The sequence below is a fragment of the Xiphias gladius genome, chromosome 22, assembly GCF_016859285.1.
Source record: "Xiphias gladius isolate SHS-SW01 ecotype Sanya breed wild chromosome 22, ASM1685928v1, whole genome shotgun sequence".
NCBI classification, from domain to species: Eukaryota; Metazoa; Chordata; class Actinopteri; order Istiophoriformes; family Xiphiidae; genus Xiphias; species Xiphias gladius.
The window spans coordinates 9,905,596-9,924,751 of record NC_053421.1 but is presented as its reverse complement, the minus strand read 5'-3'; the positions used below and the strand labels follow the sequence as shown (position 1 = coordinate 9,924,751).

The window sequence follows — 19,156 nt, the reverse complement described above, 5'->3', positions numbered from 1 at the left end:
ACTAGTGATTTCATGCATTTCTCTTGATTGAGGCCTCCATGACCAATCATTATTTACATTTACTGAGATGATGAATAATACATAATCTTAACAAATGTCTAAACTCGGCAAGAAACCCCTTTTGTAACTCATCTAATAGTCATCGTCCCCAGATGATGAATTCTACTGACTTTCACAATCCTATAGCACCACCATGAAGTTGACATCTGTGGTTTTCAGTGAAATATCTCGACAGCCATTTGGTGGACTGTCATGAAATTTGGGACAGGTATCCATGGTGTTCCTGCTTACCTGTTATCGACTCCAGCCTGCCCACAGAGTTTGCCTCTTGCCGTTTCCCCTTTTTGCTTGTGTTAAACTGTTCCCCTTTGTGCTTCTGTTTGCAATGTTAATCTTCCAGGAAAGGTGAACAGTTTAATCTTCTACCTGTGTCTCTGGGGCATGCATTTGAGTTCTACTTGTTTTACTAAGCCCTGGCAGTCTTTGATGATCCCTTACATTTTCGTTTAGATCCACCAAGAGGTCAAATTTTTAATTTGTCATATATTTTCTTTTATCACCACATGCCTGCAAAATTAAAGACATCCCCATCGGCCTCAGCTCAACTCGGTGTTTAGTGGTAATTACCAAATGTTAGTATGCTAACTAAACTAAATAGTGAACATGGTAAACATTACCTGCTAAATATCAGCATGTTAGCATTGGCATTGTACGTATGTTAGCATTTAGCTGAAAGCATCGTTATACCTAACCACAGTCTCACAGAGCCGCTTAATTGGCCGTAGAGTCTTGGTCTTGCAAATATGTCATGGACATAGTTTGAAGGCAGTATGTGGCTTAGTTTGAGGAGGTTTATATTTTTGTTCATATAGTTTGCTTAGACAAGACAAGAAATCACATCATCACATGCATAATGCCTGCTTTAATATGCAGCCATGTTATGGTTGTAGACTCACACGCACTTTTCATTTTCTGTAGAGAGCCATATCTGTCTCCAAGAACTGTCACAGCAAGACTAATAACACCCGTCTCTGTCATAACCTCTGAGCTCATAATTCTGACAGCTGTCTGTATTAAAATCAAGGTTTTTAAGAAAGTATGTTGTACCTTTGTCAACATGTCAGATTAACTTACTCTGGTGGCCTGCCAAAACCAGCCTGACTCTCAGCAAACTGAACGACAGTCACTTCTGCACTTTAGACCAGACTGGGCTTTACATAGCAACGGCCGATGTCAGCATTATGCTCCCTGTCCATTATGCTGTAGCTGTGCAGTCTTTTATGAATTGGACTGCCATAAAACTAGAAAGATCTTTCTATAGATAAATAGCACAGTCGTAAAATACTGCAATGAGTTTAAGTTGTTACATGTCATCGAGATTTATATAAAACTCTTTCACATAAAGTAACAAAGCAATTCTCTTTTTCTTTCTACTGTAAGTTACCAAGTCAATGCAGCAGAAGCCAGGAAACAAATATCAATACAATTAATAAGGTGTAACATTTATTTCTATCTGAACCACAGAATATTGTCAGTTTGAGGCCTCCATGACAAATCGTGGTTTTTAATATCCAATCTTAACAATGGACAAATATCAGCAAGAAGCCCTTTTGTAACTCTTATTTTTAGTCTTACTCTCAAGGTGGCTCTATGGGTTTCATTCGGGTGTCAACGAAAGTGGAATATTTTTCCTTTTTCCTTTTGATGGGAGGGAGTTGGGTATGTTGTCATTTGTTTGGAAAAAGAGTAGGAGGGGACTGGAATCTGAAAGCCAATGGATGCACTTCCTCTGCAGGAAATTTCTCCGGGGAGCAGGTACCATTTGAGGAACTCAGGTCCCCTTCCTGTATTTCCACTGGTGGAACGATGGTCCAAGTTAAGTTCTGGGGAAGTTTATTCCCCCAACCTGCATGCTAGTGCTTGTTCTCAGTTTAAAGTCAGAAAATGCTTATCAGAGGAATATTATTTTATATAAAATTAATTAAGAAACAGTGTCGTTATGGTTACATCATGCTGATCTACTGATCTTGCAGTGCAGGTCAAGCTGGGTCATTCTTTCTCAGGTTTCAGCTCTGCACAGAATCTCTTCAGGAGACTGTAAATTTAACCATACGGTATCTCTGTATTTTAATAAAGATGTCTGTCTACACAGAATGTGATATTTCATCTGACAAAAGGTTAACCAATCTTTTTCAGTGAAGCTGTAAGTTACCAAATTGACATCACTTTCTGTAAGTAATATCATCTTGGGCTTAGAGACAACAAATTACAAAATTTGAAATTCTGGGTTACAAACTGGGGGTTGTGGATTGTGAAAGACATGAGCATTTACCAAATGGAGATTGTCTATCAAATGATGCTATTGCTTGCATTTTTCTCATTTGGTGAAACCCATGCTCATTTCTCACTTTACTCACAGAAACACGCAGATTAAAAGACAGACGCTGCTTCATAACTGACCAACACGTTCGGGTCGTATCCACAGGTTTGCTAATGTGATTATTTAAAAAGTTGTTATGGTGCTAGTTAAGAGTGTTGCTAGAATTTAAACATTCATTTGCAATTAATGCACTACATTTTCATGAATAAACAAAAAACTGAATAAAGTTCATATAAGATGTACATGATATGGTGATGTATATCTATTTTAATAAATAAACATAACCATCAAGCTCTATTCAATGATATAGGTTTTATACTGTATATATCACAAAACTATTTAATACGTGCTGGTTTTATAAGGAAAAACATCTAAGGTACAGCGGTAGGTTGCAAAAGCAACAGTTTTCCCCCATGAGATGTCACTTAAGAATTTTTAAGAATTCTTTAGCATTTCTTAAGAAAACATCTGTAAAAAGAACTTTTTTTGTTTGGAAAATGATATAACAGCTAACAGACCTTTTTCAGAGTTTTGACAGGAAAATCACAGGTGTAAATAATGAAATCAATGATGGCTGGTTTCCAGTTGTCGTGACTTACTCTAACATTTGAGTATTTCTACCATGACAAATCAGAATGCCTGCTGTGAAAAAGGACCACTATTCAAGTTGAATTATGGGAATATGCAACCCATAAGACATTAAGAATTACCCATAATAATGGCAGATGTTGCCATTAAAAACATGGCGTCTAGAATTTGAATGTTTGGCTCAATAAAGGCATTCCATAGGTTAAATAAAGTAGTATTTGAGGAACTGCATCATAGATAGCACTTGAAGTAATGTTGTAACTGGCCACAGGGATTTTGAATTTATCTTTAATTACTGTTCAAATCTGTGTGTACCTTAAAGCATAGCTTCACAATTTTAGGTCCGTCTTCAGATAATATGTATACGCCCATATGCAAAGTTATCTTTCATCCTATTCATACTTGCCGTTAAGTTAATCATATTCAAAAAAACTAATTAGATGATTTAATTTTCTTGGAAAATGACATGTTCCTGTCATAGTTGTGGTGGCCTAGATTTAGACTCGAAAGCAGATCCTTTAGTCAGTTTGAGGTTTAGGTAAAAAGACTTTCCTAACTTAGACAGGCTTAAGGCTGATGGTTAACAATAGTGAAAAGTACTTGGATGACAAAACAAAAGAGTAAAACTGCTCTCTAGTGTAATATATTGTATACTGCACGGCACATAAGAGGATGAATAGCTGTGTGTGGAAGTCAGATGATCTTTGAAAGCTCAATGAGGACATCTGCTGGGGAGGTGAGGCCTGACATGACACAGCGAGCGAAGTAGGACACTCACCACCTTTTATCATTCTTGAAAATGAAACAAACATAATAATGGGTATATTCTGTGCAGGTGATCAGTGCAAATAAGTGGTGTTAAGCAGTTTCCCAAATCCTAATTCAACTGTAAAGCTTATGTCACTGTCACACTTCAAATAAATGTTCTCAAATTTTCATTTTATCTCCACTTAACTGTACAGCCATCACACATATTAAATAAATTCTTCTGAAGGCCCCATCCCCCTACACCTTTCCAATGTCGGAATTCAGGGGTGCCGCATCCAATAACTCATCTACACCCATTTGATTGGCCAGGTGTGTGGAGGTGAGAAGGTGCTAGGGTTTGAACGTCTCTCTTTAGCTCTCTTTTTTCATTCTTGTCACTTGTGGCCAATTCCCACACTTAAACAATTTTTGCGTCTCGCTTCACTCTATGATGGCTGGCTTTTCACCCCGCCTTGTGGCCCTTCAGAATAGGTATAAACAATTTTGCCTTTCAAATTGCTGGTTCTTTTTGAACATACCCTGGCCTTTCCTGGCATCTTTGAAAAACAAATTCGTGAGGACCATGTGACTTACTGCAACATCTCGTGTTTATGAAAAGCATAGTCTCCGTGTGTCAAGTTATTCTTGAGGTTACAGCCAATATGACTCTTCAGAGTAAAGTTACAAGTTGAGGTTATTTTTCAGAAACTTAAATGTTTTAGTTCATTTAAATACAAGAATCACATTCAGTCAATTGAATGTGACCTTACTGGTTTGAAGTGGTGTAATATACAAGGTTTTATTAAATGTTTGTGGTTCTATCTGAACTGCCCATGATTTGTACACTTTTACAAATCAGGGAAATAAAATGAAAAAAATGATACCAGCATGTATAGCTGTAATAAACTGCATAGAGTTATACAGATGATAATGTGAAAAAAGTTGATCAACAACAGCTTTGCAGAGCCCCATGGCATTTGCCTAGTTTGCCCATGAGACACCTGGCCCCAGTAGCACCCATGTCCTCCACCTGACCACTCTACATTGGTTAACTCCCATATTGAAAGTGAGTCCCTACAGATGAAATGCAAGATTTAAACATGTTTCCCCAGTCATCACAACCAAGAAGTGAACCTAAGTATTGATCTTCACTTAAATGTCTCTTACATTCATTCTATTACAACTATTGTAACGCCACACCGGAAAGTGGTCCCATTTAAACATACATGTAGACAGTATATATGCAATTGGAAAATATTCAGACCCATTCAATTTTTTCACATTTTGTTATATTGCAGCCTTATGCTAAAATCTTATTTTTTCCCTCATAAATCCACATTCAGCACCCCATAATGACAAAGCGAAAACAGAAATTTAGAAAATTTGCAGATTTATTAAAAGTAAAAAACTGAAATATCACATTGACATAAGTATTCAGACCCTTTGTTGTGACTCTTGAAATTTCTCTTGATCATCTTTGAGACGTTTCTGCACCTTGATTGGAGTCCACCTGTGGTAAATTCAATTGACTGGACATGATTTGGAAAGGCACACACCTGTTTATATAGGGTCTCACGGTTGACAATGCATATCAGAGCAAAAACTAAGCCATGAGGCCGAAGGATCTGTCTGCAGAGCTCAGAGACAGGATTGTGTAGAGGCGCAGATCTGGGGAAGGCTACAAGAGCACTTTGCTCCCAAGAGCCCAGTGGCCTCCATAATTCTTCACTGGAAGAAGTGTAGAACAACCAGGACTCTCCCTAGAGCTGGCCGTCCTCATAAGTCAAGAGAAACAATTCTGACAGCTATTATCTATCACTGGATCACTTATGTAGAAGCACTATGTGTGTGTGTGTGTGTGTGTGTGTGTGTGTGTGTGTGTGTGTGTGTGTGTGTGTGTGTGTGTGTGTGTGTGTGTGTGTGTGTGTGTTTGGCCTTCAGCTGTCCTGGCAAAGTCCAGTTCACCCAATTTCCAACACTAATTCTCTCGCTTACAGGAATCCACTCACAGTGAGGGCCCACGGTTTGGAAAGCCTCATCTCTGCTTCCCCAGAACTAACTTTTTTTTTTTTTTGGCCCCATCCTTGAAACACAGGATTAGAATTTGCATCCAAGTTCATTGCCAAGTTTAAAAATACTTTCCTGTGTATTAAAAATACTTTCTTGTTGTTAATCTGTGGTACTGGATCTCTGCTGGAAGGAGTGCTGTTGAATGGGAAGTACCACGCTATTGAAGATATTGATGCAGCGCACATCAAAAGAGAACAAGATATAATCAGAATTTATTTCTTGTATCTTAAGTTTGATTGTACTGTTTCTGAGTAACATTTTTAATGCAAGTGAATGCGCCTCTGCACTCACATCAAGACACCGTATAAAGGTGCATTTAAAAATGTATTTGTATAACACAACATGAGAATTTCTACATAGTGGAAATATTCTGTAATTCGGTTTTAAACTTACAGTGCTAACTCGAGAATGAAGCAATTCAGTTATGTTGTAAACATGCTGTTGGCATAGCAGTGTTGGTAATAGTATTATCAAAGGACACTACTGTACATTCTTTGACTTCCTCGATATTAATTTAGAAATGCGTTTCTAGCCTTTCAACTTGGTATTGCCACCTCTGTGTGTGACTGTGCTGGTTGTTTCTGCATTTACAGATGTTTTTGTTTTTCTGCCAAAAAAGGCTAACTTCATCTGAAAAATGCGCCGGATAGAGTTAATGTACATGATGTATCCTCCTAATTCATATAATATCATATCATATATCATATTTATCCTACCCAATGTCCATATCCTTGTATAAAACCTTTGTTTGGCTTCGATCTTAATTTTCTCTCTTTCTCTTTTTCTCTGTTTCTCTCTCTTTTTCTGTCAGCCTTTGGGAAAGTCATACAGCTTCTTTCCAGCAGCTGGTAAAGGTTTTGGCACTGCCTAATGGAAAAACTCCCTTCATCAAGCTCTGAGGGCAGTGATTCAAAAGAAGTCCTAGCTTTACTTCCTCATGCAGGTTTGTCCAGTGTTTGCAGGCCAGCGTGGCAAATGACTTGACACCGGTGGCTTTCACACTGACACTGTCAGGCTGCTCTCCAGGAAAGACAGGTTTACGATTTATGATCTACGTAATGGAGACTTGCTCTTTGTCCCCATAAGGAAGACGAGTCGCCATAATATGACTGTGTAAACAGATTTAGGTCCCCACAACATGAGTAATACTGGGACCACACACATGCACGAACACACATCCTTGTTTTACTATATTCGTGGGGACCCATCCCTGACATAATGCATTCCCAGTCCCTTACCCTAACCTTAACCATCACCAACTGAATGCCTAACCCCAACCCTAACCCCAATCCTAACCTGAATTTCATTCTAATCTGAACCCTAAAACCAAGTCTTGACCCTCAAAGAGCCATTTAAATTTGTGGGGTCCAGCATTTTGGGCCCCACAAAGCTATCGGACCCAAAAAGTATAGTGGACTCCTGGTTTTCAAACCACACACACACAGACACACACACACACACACACACACACACACACACACACACACACACACACACACACACACACAGACACGCTCCAGTTTTGGCATTGTAATATCTAAATAAGAGGCTGTTGTTCAGGTGTCCAGGAAGATTCACTCCATCAACTAGATACAAACTGCAGATGAACTCGTCTCATCTGAGGGATTTAATCAGTTTTTTCCCTCTTCAGCTGTGTGACAGGTGCTCTTTATGACAGATAAAGAAATAGATGGACTAGAAATTTCTTTTCTGTTTCAGTTTTGTCTTTGGACCATTTAAAATGGCCTTTTAACTTTTCCTCCGATTCTCTCCTGCTGGTCATGTACTTGTGGATTTGTGACCAAAAAAGGGTTTTTCATGGTTTCGTGATTGGACGCCAGCCACTTCCGTAGGTCAGCTCTTCATTTTGCAGCCCATGGCAGTGAGCTGCTATTTGTTAACAGACGCTTTGACAGCACTGGCTTCATTTCAATTGGAGATCACCGCGTGTGCTGATCTCTAACACAAGAATGCGCATAACACAACAAGAAATGCCGCATTCTCTCATGTCTGAGCCCAGATATTTTTGCGGTCAGGACTATTTCCACGCTTTGTTCCATAGCATAAAAGACATCAATCATCAACAATCACGAAAAACAAAAATAAGAATGATACCAGATAATGGTAGACAAGGTGTAATTTGATTATGCTGTACAGAAACAATCAAAAAATGGTTTATAATACAAAACAAAGGAATAAAACAACGAAAAAGGTCAGCACTCCATTTAAGACAGTAAACTGACCTTGCAGGTGACTTTTTTGTAGATTTCATTATTTTCTGATGTGCTCACAACGAAGTCTAGTGCAGAAGGAAACTGATTCATCATAAAACACCATTACTTTAATTTTTCACACAGTAATACATCAATGCTGATTCTTACAGTGAATTACTTGCTCTAATTTCGAACATTGATACCTAGCAATTTCGCTAAGGCATTGCACCTTAACTTGTACTTTGCACCTTCCTTTATTTGTTTTTTGTTCTGCATTCACTTTTTTTTAAAGATTTTTTTTCAATGTATATTGTGTATATAAATAGTGTATTTATACAATTTCTCTTACTATACATATCAAACATCTTGGGCAAAGAAGTTTCTTTCAGGAAGAATAAAGTTTTATCTCAATTTTTTATCTCAATTTGAAAAACATAGTGATGATGACTGAAACTTGTTTTACTCTCTCTCTCTATCTCTATGTCTTTTTCATGTTTCATGAACATGCTCATGACCAAGTTCAAAAAGCAGGAAGTTTTGTACTGAGCTACGTTCCATGTGAGTAATGACATGTAGTGACATGATATATTTATGCAATGGGAATGGTTGTTGCAGTAAAACCAGTTGAAAAAAATGCTGTGGGACTCTCCTCTCATGTTATTTCCTGGTTTAATGTCCCATGTGTTCACGTCATTTCTAGTTCCATCAGGAGAATGATTTCAAATTAAACTTGAGCTTCCTCTTGAGTGAATTCTATTATTTGCAGATTAATTCCTGGTTTGACAAACATTTTAATTACTGAGAAACATTTGAATGTATTTAAATGACATGACATGAAGGACTGTGTCATACATGTAGGTGAAAGGTCATTCAAAAAAATCTTTCCGACAGAAACTTGTAACTGAGCAGATTTATTGCTATTCACTGGTTTGTTTATCCAATAATAACCCATTAAGCAAAACTGTGATAAACAAAGGAACATCCTTAATTCTGTTGTCTTAGTTGTTTTGTTTGTTTGTTTTTATAAAGTTGTATTTTTATAGCGAACCATTTACGGTGCCAACACCAAGAAAAATTGTAATTCTGTTGACGAAACAACCTCACCAGCTACAGAACGGCTGCTAATTGGCCCCTTGAAGTGAGCCTACATTTTCAAGGTCAAGAATAAACTTTCAAAATTCTGTTTTAGTGACTCAGACCCATAACGTTACACAGATCTTAGATGCAAACTATTAATTTATCGGGAAGTTACAGCTGCTCATTTTAAGTTGATGGGGTGTTAAATTATAAGAGACAGAATCATGGAGTTATCGAAGTTGTTTGAGTCAGAGTTCCTCTCCCATAAGTCCGGTCAAAAGTATTTTGTTGAACTTAATGATGTACTTGTGCTTTTGTTCAGATGTCAGAAGCTGTCCAGTAGGAATGTTTCAATGTTTGTGTGTGTGTGTGTGTGTGTGTGTGTGTGTGTGTGTGTGTGTGTGTGTGTGTGTGTGTGTGGTGAGGGAGGGAGGTATAGATATAAAAGTGCCAGTGTCACAGTGTGTGCTCAGCCTTTGCTCAGGCTTCTCAAGCTCGTTTCAAAAGGTGAGTTTGAACATCAGGGTTGTTAACCTTTTTTCATTGGACCAACTCTCATAGCATCTTATTGCAGCTACAGAACCCAATTATTTCAATTTCCATGAAAAAAGAATTATTATTAAAAAGAAATCATCAGATTGCTTTGAAGTTTAAAAAAATGTTTATAGATGATCAGCTGGTCTCTAATTACAGGGTTGTCTCTGGATTTCCTCACACGCCAGAATGTTTTCCTTCCTGTTCATTGCTGTGCTCTGTGCCAGCTGCCTGGCAAAACGTAAGAAGTTAACTCGACTGTTGAGGTCTTTTTTCACCATTTTTCTGCTTTTCACACAAACGCCTGTCGTAGCTTCTAAGATCTTTGTATATGGGTGGTTGAGTCAAGGGTAGTAGATTCCTCTTGTCGTTCACATAATAACAACTTTTTTCCCTTCTCAAGCTGCCTTGGTGTACTACTCCTACTCTCGTGCAGTTGGAGGTGGTAGTGGCACTTCCTTCTCCTCAGATGGACAGGGAAGGATCACAGGTGTTAGGGTCTGGGAGATAAACAATTCCTACATCACTGGGTCAGTTTTTGCTCCTTCTTGTCCAAATGTGTTAGGGACTGTATGGAAATTATTAGTGGGGAGAGGGGTCAAAAAGGGGGGAGGAGGATTTTTCTCTCTCTATTGTGAACATTTTTGTTTAATTAACATACTACATTATAATGGTACAAAACTTTAAATTCTTTATGCGCATTAAGTTTTTATGATTAAACAAGATGTACCAAGTCCGGGCTGTTATATTATTTGATGATGTTACTGGTGAGGTGAAGTGAAAGGGAGGGTCCATTGAAAGTTTTAATAAAACTGGGAGGTGCTTTTCTTTTTAAGAGAAACATAAGATTCAGCTACCCTCTTCTTCAATAATTTTCATACAGTAACTTATTGCTTAAGTAGTTTCAGTGTGTACTACTGCTTTATCAGCATTTTATCTATTGTCTACCTGTTCTTGTTTAATTCATTACTATATCTGGCTGCATTATGCCTGTACCTAATGTTCAGTCTTTTTACATTATCATATATCATCTTCTGTGTTTAACAGTGTTGTATCCCCTCTCTCTCGTGTCTGCCCTTGCAGTATCCAGCTGCGTTATGATTACATTTGGTCTCAAAGGCTTGGACGCACAAATGGCCATGCGCACGAACTGGACCTGTTTGATGGAGAGGTTATTTTTCAGGTCAGAATTTCATTGATACCAAAATACTAGTTTGGTATTGTTCCAAGCCTAATTTTGGCAATGTAAACATTTAAATTACATTTATATCTCTAATCATCTAAATATTAGTAGTAGCATTTTTCATTGAAATGACTAGTGTACATCATTTGCTTACTTACTGAGGACTAACTACCTCCACTAACTGTCTTAATGTGCTCATATTGTCTTGCACGTTTCAGGTCTCTGGTAAATACCACACCAACTACATCTATCAGCTGATATTTGTGACCTCCAGAGGGCGCTCTCTGATTGTCGGACAGCCTTCACAGGTCTTCTACCCTTTCTGTTTGTTACAATTATTAATACCAGTACTCCTGGTCATGAATTAACATTTGATGCTGTGTTGCAGAGCTCCTTTAACTTCTACCCGATCCACGCGGATGCAGAGCTCATAACACTGAGTGGCCGCTATAATGGCAATGGGATTACTTCACTGGCAGCTCACTGGGGAGTGGTCTTCATTAATCAAGGCAACAGCACTGCATAAGCACATAATGACCTAGTGAAAAACTGAGTAACGATCTACTATTGTTTAATAATCGAAAACTGTCAGTGGTCAACCAACATATGTGTTTCCAATATGTGCTAAAAAATGTGCACAGGGTAATATCATACCACTTTTGGTATTTGGTATCAAATAAAGGAACATTAATTAAAAGCATTTTGCACATCTGCTTCACTTAAGGAAACAAAACAGTAATGTATCGCACTTTTAATCAAAATCACATGTATTTTGAGGAATTCCAACTATAAGGATGACAAGAGATTGTTCAGAAGACTACATGATTTTTATTTCTGCATATGTTAATGGTTGGAGAAATGCTCAGTCTGATCCTTATGAAATTCTGTTGCATGCGACATACAACATTTTGCGAAAGGTATGATTTAGACTTTTTTTTCCTCTTGCAAACAATGTTGCCATAAAACGGGAGCCTTTGAGACTATGGCTCTTCTTCTGTGGTTTTCCAGGCACGGTAGCTCAGGTAACTGCTTCCTGAATAGCACAGCGTGGTCAAAAAAGCAAAGAACTGAAAGAGGGAAAGGTGGAGAAGAGGTGAGGAAAAAAAGAACACGGGAAAATAGGGATCAAAATGCGAACAAACATAAAAGTGACAGAATTCCACACCAGCACAACCCTTCCCCCTTCAAAATTCATCACAAGGAGGAATACTCAGCCTGTGAAAAGAGTTTATAATGTCCTCTGTGGCTCTGAATGGAGCTGTCTTAAGTCTGAAAAAATAACCCCTGGCGATGTCATCAGTAGTGAAATCAACAATAAATGAAATGCAGGATCCAGTGTTTTTGGAGCGACACCTATACAAGAGACTCAAAGTCAGAGTGCTGTACCTCGGCCTATGTTGCTTTGACAGTTTTTCAAAATCTGTCTCTTGTGTGTCTCTCAAGGTAATGTGTAAAATCTCTGCGAACAAGCCTTAAACCCCCCCCCCCCAAGTGTAAAATCTCCTCATTCCTAAAAACAATATTGAGGAGATTACCTTGATGTCCTTCATGGTAGCTCTGCACAATAACTCGGCATGTGTGGTTTTTGTCATTTTCCATCTCTTTTTTTTTTTTTTAACTTCATGGAAGAAGTCTGCACATCAGTTGATTTTCCAGCACTGGGCTGCTCTTGTCTTGTTGTGTGTAATGTAAACATACAAACTTCTGTGATGAAATCACATACATGGATAATAACAACAACGTCCTTTTTGGATAAACATTAGCTAAGTATTAACAGGAGTTCTCTTACTGCAGATGCTGCCCAGCAGTTATAGTTGTGTCGCCCCCTAATGGCCTGGTTGACTGACACAGCCTCTACTACTGCTGTCAGCAGATAGAGAGCTGCAGCACTGCAGTTCAAACCAAGTGACTAGAGGAGACACAGACACAAACAGTGAATTACAGATAAAAAGACAAAGCAGTGCAACCCTGTCCTCTAGAAATTACGTTCATATACTAAACTGTTTCCCCATTTACGTTGTGGTGGTAGTGTAATCACTGGCTGGTTTACATTTAGAGGCAATATAGGGAAAGGTCGTGGTTTTATGCAAATAAACATTTTGTGTCACTGTGAACTTTTTCCGTATTTAACCAGACCACATTCTGTCACTAACCTTAACCAAGTTCTGTGCGTGTCTAAACATAACCGTAAAAAAGTTTAATAATACTGTAGTCACTATAAATGGATAATGGACTGCCAGGTCGGATATTTGGGTGGAAAACCCATGGTGTCTGTGAACATTTTACTGACAAGTTCAAATACGTGTATTAAAAACATTATGTTAATAGAAGACCTAATCCAGTCACAACTATGTTTCCTACAAAATGTATTTTCTGTTGCAAGTTAGTTGTATATAAACCTAATTTAAAGCAGACAGGGTTGAGCAGTCAGACTATTCTGAGTGAAGAAGTGAACCAGTGCATGTGTGTGTACTTGTATGGCTGCCTTTGCGGGAATCACTGTCAGTTTTAGACCTTGGGGGTCATGACATTTTTGTAAGGTGAGGAAATTTTCCTCTTTGAAGGTGTGTCTGAAACACCTTCAAAGGGCTATTTTGGGGTTAGGTCTTGGTTTTAGGTTTTAGGTTAAAATTCGGGTTAGGCTAAGGGTGAGAGTTAACCATGGGGTAAGAGGCAAGGCAGTGCATTGTGTCAACGAGTGTCCTAGATAGAAGTACAAACGTGTGTGTGTGTGTGTGTGTGTGTGTGTGTGTGTGTGTGTGTGTGTGTGTGTGTGTGTGTGTGTGTCTATTTGTATGCACGTTACCAGTGTAGTCCAGGGGACCTGTGGTATCCTATTGTGAGCTCCAGTGAGGTAAATTATAAACAGGCAAAGGGTCAGAACCCAGCACAAGATGGCAACAAACATCACCCAGCAAAGAGCAGACAGATGAAAATATTCTGTTCCTCCAACCAGAATCCACACCAACATACCACACACCTGGAGGAGAGGAAAGAAGAGGAGATTGATTTACTTCAGTGTTCACGCCTGAGTTTGCTATTACGAGATTACATTGTCACACTGTAAATAAAGCTTGTTGAGAAACAAAGTGAAAGCGGGAAGATAACACTAGAAACAAGGCGAGAGAAGAGAAAATTAGGTACAACAGGTTTTTTGGTTCATTTTTCCACTGGCTGAAACAAGTGGAGAACATATTTGGCTCAATTGTTCTCTCTAAGATATACTAATCTTTTAAAGTCATGAAAAGGAAATAGATATGGGATGTGAAATGTAACATTTGGAGGTAGTTGATGATTAGGGTTGCCAACAGAAAATTCAAATGAACCAGACTAAAAACCCCAACAAACTTTGTTTTGTTTTTGGCCTTTCTGTTTTATTTATTTTTTTGTCCATGAGTAATTTCCAAATGTCATTACACCCAACATTCTCTCTCCACTGCATCAAAGTGTTGTAGTGGCGAACAGCTAAATCTCTTTCCTTCCAACACTATTCAAAACCCACCCTTCCTTTTTCACAACAAAAAATTCCTGGTGGGTGTTTCATACAACAGGAAAAAAACATTTGCTGGTGTGAAACATGCCTGTGAGCCGGGTGGGTTAAAATGACATCTCTTTTATGTTACCAATTGAACCTAATTTTAAGTTATAATATAAAATATATCACTGTATCATATATGTAGTATGATCTCACAATGCGTTATATAATTTCCAAAATAAACAGCTTTAGAGTGTCTGCAATTCCATTCTACTTATTTAAACATGTTGAAATCGTTTACAGTCAGATTCCTCCAAATGTGGCGTGCCCAGCCTCTGAATGGCAGCCAGCCAGACTGTATTTAGAGAAAGGTTGTCCCGTCTTTTTCCCTCAGCTGTTTTGGAAAGGAAGAGAGACAATGAGGGAGAAAAAGGAGGAAGAGTTGATTTGCTTGGTGTGTTTTTGGTTAACTTCCTATTTTCATAGAAAAATAGGTTTTAGTTTTTCTAGTTTTTCTAGTTTTTCTTTGAGTCTATTGAATACAGTCTGAGGAGTACGAAAAAAATAAATTTATGCTATTATTGCTCAGATGAGCTTCAATTTATAGAAAAAGAGTAAAGTAGGTGAAAGTAATTTAAAGAATCGCTTTTTTCTAACCCAAAATCTGCCTTTATATATTTCTGTACGCCCTGATTATACTGTAGACTAGAAACAAACTAAACAGATCCAACTGTCTCACGTCTCCAAGTGTGTGTTTGTTTCGGCATTATCCGGTAAGGACATGTGCACTTTTAACATACTGTAAGTGTTCCCTCCTTGTGTAACTTCCTGACAATGGTTATTAAAAGTATTATCAGATCTTCCCATAGTAACTTCTTGTCATTGGCTCTATTGTGATTTTGACGTTTCAGAACTGCTGAGCATTTTTGAATGATACAGTCTTCAAACACAGGCCTTAAAACTTCAAATCCATATTCAAACTTACTATTTCAGCCAGGAGGAGAATTCCTTTGGCATTTGTGGTGAAATGCTGGTCGAAGGCCAACGTGGAGGTCGAGGTGTTGTACTCTGGCACTGAGGGACCCCTGCAGCCCGACACCACAGCAGCTCTCTCCATGGTGGACTGACGCAGTCGGTCTGTGTGCTTTCCGTGAGGTTGTCTCTGCAGCAGAGGAAGTTGTGTTCCTGTCCCCGAATCCAACAAGGACACCCTTCTATTAACTAATAAATATTGTATATAAGTTCATACATTAACAGTAATTACATGAACTAATATTTAAGTTGTGCCCTGTCTAATTTTGCTTGATTTAAAAAATCTCTAAGTCCAGAAAAAGATACTCTTCTCTCTTTTGAATAATTAAAAAGGCCATAAATGTACACTGTAGAGCCCATTTGGCACTAAAAAAAGACAGAGAGGTTGATGGATAATCATGTGCAAGATTTATTTTTCTGTCACTGCTTTTTAAAAATTATTTTATTGTTTGGTCAAGTAATAAGAGCTATATACGAGCCGTGATGCTACATTACACATTTGAACTGATGCAAAGATGACACTAAATAGGAAGGAAATGGAGATAACAGTCCCTTCAGGGCTATTTACAGCTTAATGCAAGTAGAGGAGCACTGTGTGAAATCTACTTCAGGACACACTGATTATGAGCAGTCTGCTGCTGATGATAAATGATGCTGATAGGCAAGAGGAAGAGGTGGTATCTGCATGAGGAACCAAAGGTGATGCTACTTATTGTTTTGCATATTTGAGCCCCTCAACTACAATTATTGATTATTTAGGTTGATATGCTGCATTCCAAGCTGTCATTGTTTTCAATAGTGCTGTGAAAATCAGTTTGCATAGATTCAGTCTTGCTTGTGATAATCCAACACAATGAACAATTTATTTTCGTGGTGCATTTAAATATGCTTTGATATCCAAGAATTGATAGAGAGCTGCTAAAATAGAATGGCATCATTGGAAAAAAAAGTTTATTACATCAGAAATGGCAGCGTACTCTTGTAAGTAAGATAGTGGATGGTGAAGCATCCTTGAAGACACCAGCGGGGAACATTAAAAAAAAAACCCACCTTCATTACCATTAAGAATAATGTGACTTTGTCATGACAATAATACACTAAAATGCATATCTCCAGTTTTAATCTGCAGATTGACCGGTTTCAGTGAGATGAACCGAAACCAGTGGAGCTCAGTTTAAATATCCTATTTGTGTTTTTGACATATGAAAAAAAACTCTGCCTTGAGTAGTAATTTGTGTTATTCTGCAAAAAAGTTCAATTACCTAGTAAAAGATTCATAAAACCATACCCACTTCTTCCCTAACACTTACAAAATCCAGTATCTATGAATATGCTGTTAATTTCAAATGTTTAACTGCTGAATAAGAGATGTCTCCTTCATCATTGACCTATCCATTTTCTTTCCAGATCGCACTTGTGTGAACTGGCTCCATACCAGTTGTGAAGTCACAAAATCCTGCTAATATGAACACTTGCTAAACTCAGACTTAAGGTGAGCGCAGGGACACTTTCCCCTTTGGCAGGCGAATGTGAAAACAGTTCAATAGTGTCAAAGTCTGCACATTCATCATTTTACAAAGTGAGTAACCACGAGCAAAACACATTTTTGAGAGGAGGAGTTCTTTAAGGAAGAAATCTACTGAGACCTTGTTGATTCATTAATTAATTTCAGTTGAGTTCAACTGCATTAAGATTTGTGGCCTAATTAAAACCAGCTATGGACGCAGTGGGTGGCCTTGACCACTGGGGGGCAGTAGTTACAAATTGATGGAAAATGCACCTGACCAGAGGAAACAGCAGAGTGTAGTGACAAAAGATGCAAAGTTGATTCCTACAAGACTCACACAGCCGGTTAACTGTTTACACTGTGGGTTCAAATTGTTGTTTTCACTCACTTATTTATATATATTGTTGTTGTTAAAATCTAGAAGGCAACACTAATTCATTACCTAAATGCTTACTCCCTACAGCAGTAGGTGTGCATGAGGCCCAACTGCACTGGAGCAGAAACGAGGATAACTCATTGTCTCATGCTGCTATGACCATTGCATGGACATTTATAACTGTGCATGTCAGTGCTTATGTCGGTTTATTTCCATCAGAACTGAATAGAGAATAAACGTATACAAAAGTATACACCTATTAACAATTATAACCTTTATTTTAAAAGGATGAAAAAATTGTTTCTAATGTAATTACCTTTGCAAAGGCAGTTAAGTTTTTCACCAGTGTCTGTTGTTTGTTTGTTTGTTTGTTTATTCGTCCGCAGTATGATGCAAAAAGTTCTGAACCCATTTGCACCAAGTTTTATGGAGGGATGGGGTATAGGTCAGGGAAGAACCCATTAAATTTTGGTGTAGAACCATTTAAAGGGGAAGATCCAGGAATTTTTGATCAGTTTCCTTAACATTGCTGGATAATGCATGTTTCGACATTTTTGTCAATATTTGGCTTTAGCAGAGGTCTGAGCCCTACTGAGTGCCATTCTAGTTTGTATTTGCATTTAATCAGTGAGATTATGTGTATCTTGGCTCTGACAGCGGTTTCCCAAGTAGGCAATTCCAGTTGTAACTCTGATTGGACAGGGCTCATTGAAATAACCAGGTGACTATAAACTCAGTCTTATGAATTGCTAAAATTCATATGGCAATGAAGCCAAAAAGATTCTTCAGTAAACTCAGAAATAAGGGATTCATTGGGTTGGACCCCAAGTTCTCCCTGCTCTTTAAAAAATGATAACAAATAGACCAATAACCTTCACATTAAGATGCTTTGTACTTTAGTCAATATCCTAGACCAGGCCTTATGTGACTGGATATTTCACTTGCTTTATCTTATGGTACTTGATGGACTGATTCTGCCCCGCTGAGCACATTCTGCTCTGTACAGCAATATATCCACTGCAGCAATCCATACTCTGCATTACTCGTCCTCTCTTTTCTCCATTATTGAACCAGTTGGCCAGCTTTTCTTGTCTTTTTTGAGCTGATGAGTGGCTACATTGAGCCAATACAATAAAAAACAAATGGCCAACCAAGGCATTTCGGTATATGAGACTGGCAGCCTGTGCCCAGAGACACCAGTCTTTGAGACCAATAGATTTTCTATATGAGCTGTCAAACAGCTAATTATCACAGCAGGACTGGGGTCATTTCACTTTCATTCTATTAATTAAAAATGGAAAAACAATCTCAATGTCATTTACTAATGTCAGAGTATATTCTTAATTATTTCTTGAGAGACTGAATGTGGCCACCTTCTGAAAGTTTTAGGTTTTACAGAAAATCCTTGTACATTTTTGTGTGGAATATTGTGGTGTGGATGATCAATGGCTTTCCCGAACTGGTAAATTAATTTCAGTATTTTGGTTCAACATGGTATTGCTTGCCCACCCAAACATCTGCTAGTATTTGTGTTTATACTTGATTGAAGATTGAATAGGGGCGAAAAAAGTCGCACATTTGTTATGGGTGTCCAATAAAGTCCACTAAGAGTCCTACACTACTATCTTATACAATACATATTAAGCAACCTTTTAGCTAAGGTGTGCTTTCCAGAATATGCAGCCAGCAGAGTTTCTATAGGGAGCATATCAATAATGGAAACCACTGTAGATTTGTTCACATTAGCGCAGACTCCCTCCTCAGCCACACGGGAAAACAATGATTGATGACATGGTCCATTGGAGTTGCACTAGTTATTTGAGAGCTTTTCTTACTCATTGAATAGCTCTCCATCTTTCCTCTACCAGTCGTTCTTTCTCCTTCTTTCCCTGCTCCACTCAGTGTAACGCATCTCTTCATGACTTGTCTTTCTATAGCTCTAATCATCTGGTGCCATTATTTGTCCCCACACTT

The 19,156-nt window shown here is 38.2% G+C and overlaps 2 protein-coding genes across 2 annotated transcripts; one reads left to right on the top strand and one right to left on the bottom strand.

Annotated features, from left to right (window-relative positions):
• The first annotated feature begins 9,548 nt into the window (after positions 1–9,548).
• On the top strand, positions 9,549–11,439 carry LOC120784580 (zymogen granule membrane protein 16-like). Its single transcript, XM_040118492.1, has 6 exons — positions 9,549–9,582; positions 9,769–9,850; positions 10,013–10,139; positions 10,693–10,792; positions 11,011–11,100; positions 11,181–11,439. The coding sequence occupies exons 2-6, from the start codon at positions 9,799–9,801 to the stop codon at positions 11,316–11,318; spliced, it is 507 nt and encodes a 168-aa protein (XP_039974426.1). The 5' UTR covers positions 9,549–9,582; positions 9,769–9,798; the 3' UTR covers positions 11,319–11,439.
• A 192-nt stretch (positions 11,440–11,631) lies between these two features.
• cmtm8b (CKLF-like MARVEL transmembrane domain containing 8b) lies at positions 11,632–16,355 on the bottom strand. Its single transcript, XM_040117362.1, has 5 exons — positions 16,350–16,355; positions 15,253–15,429; positions 13,599–13,772; positions 12,582–12,701; positions 11,632–11,859 (listed from the first exon to the last, which is right to left on the bottom strand). The coding sequence occupies exons 1-5, from the start codon at positions 16,353–16,355 to the stop codon at positions 11,773–11,775; spliced, it is 564 nt and encodes a 187-aa protein (XP_039973296.1). The 3' UTR covers positions 11,632–11,772.
• Between the last annotated feature and the right edge of the window lie 2,801 nt (positions 16,356–19,156).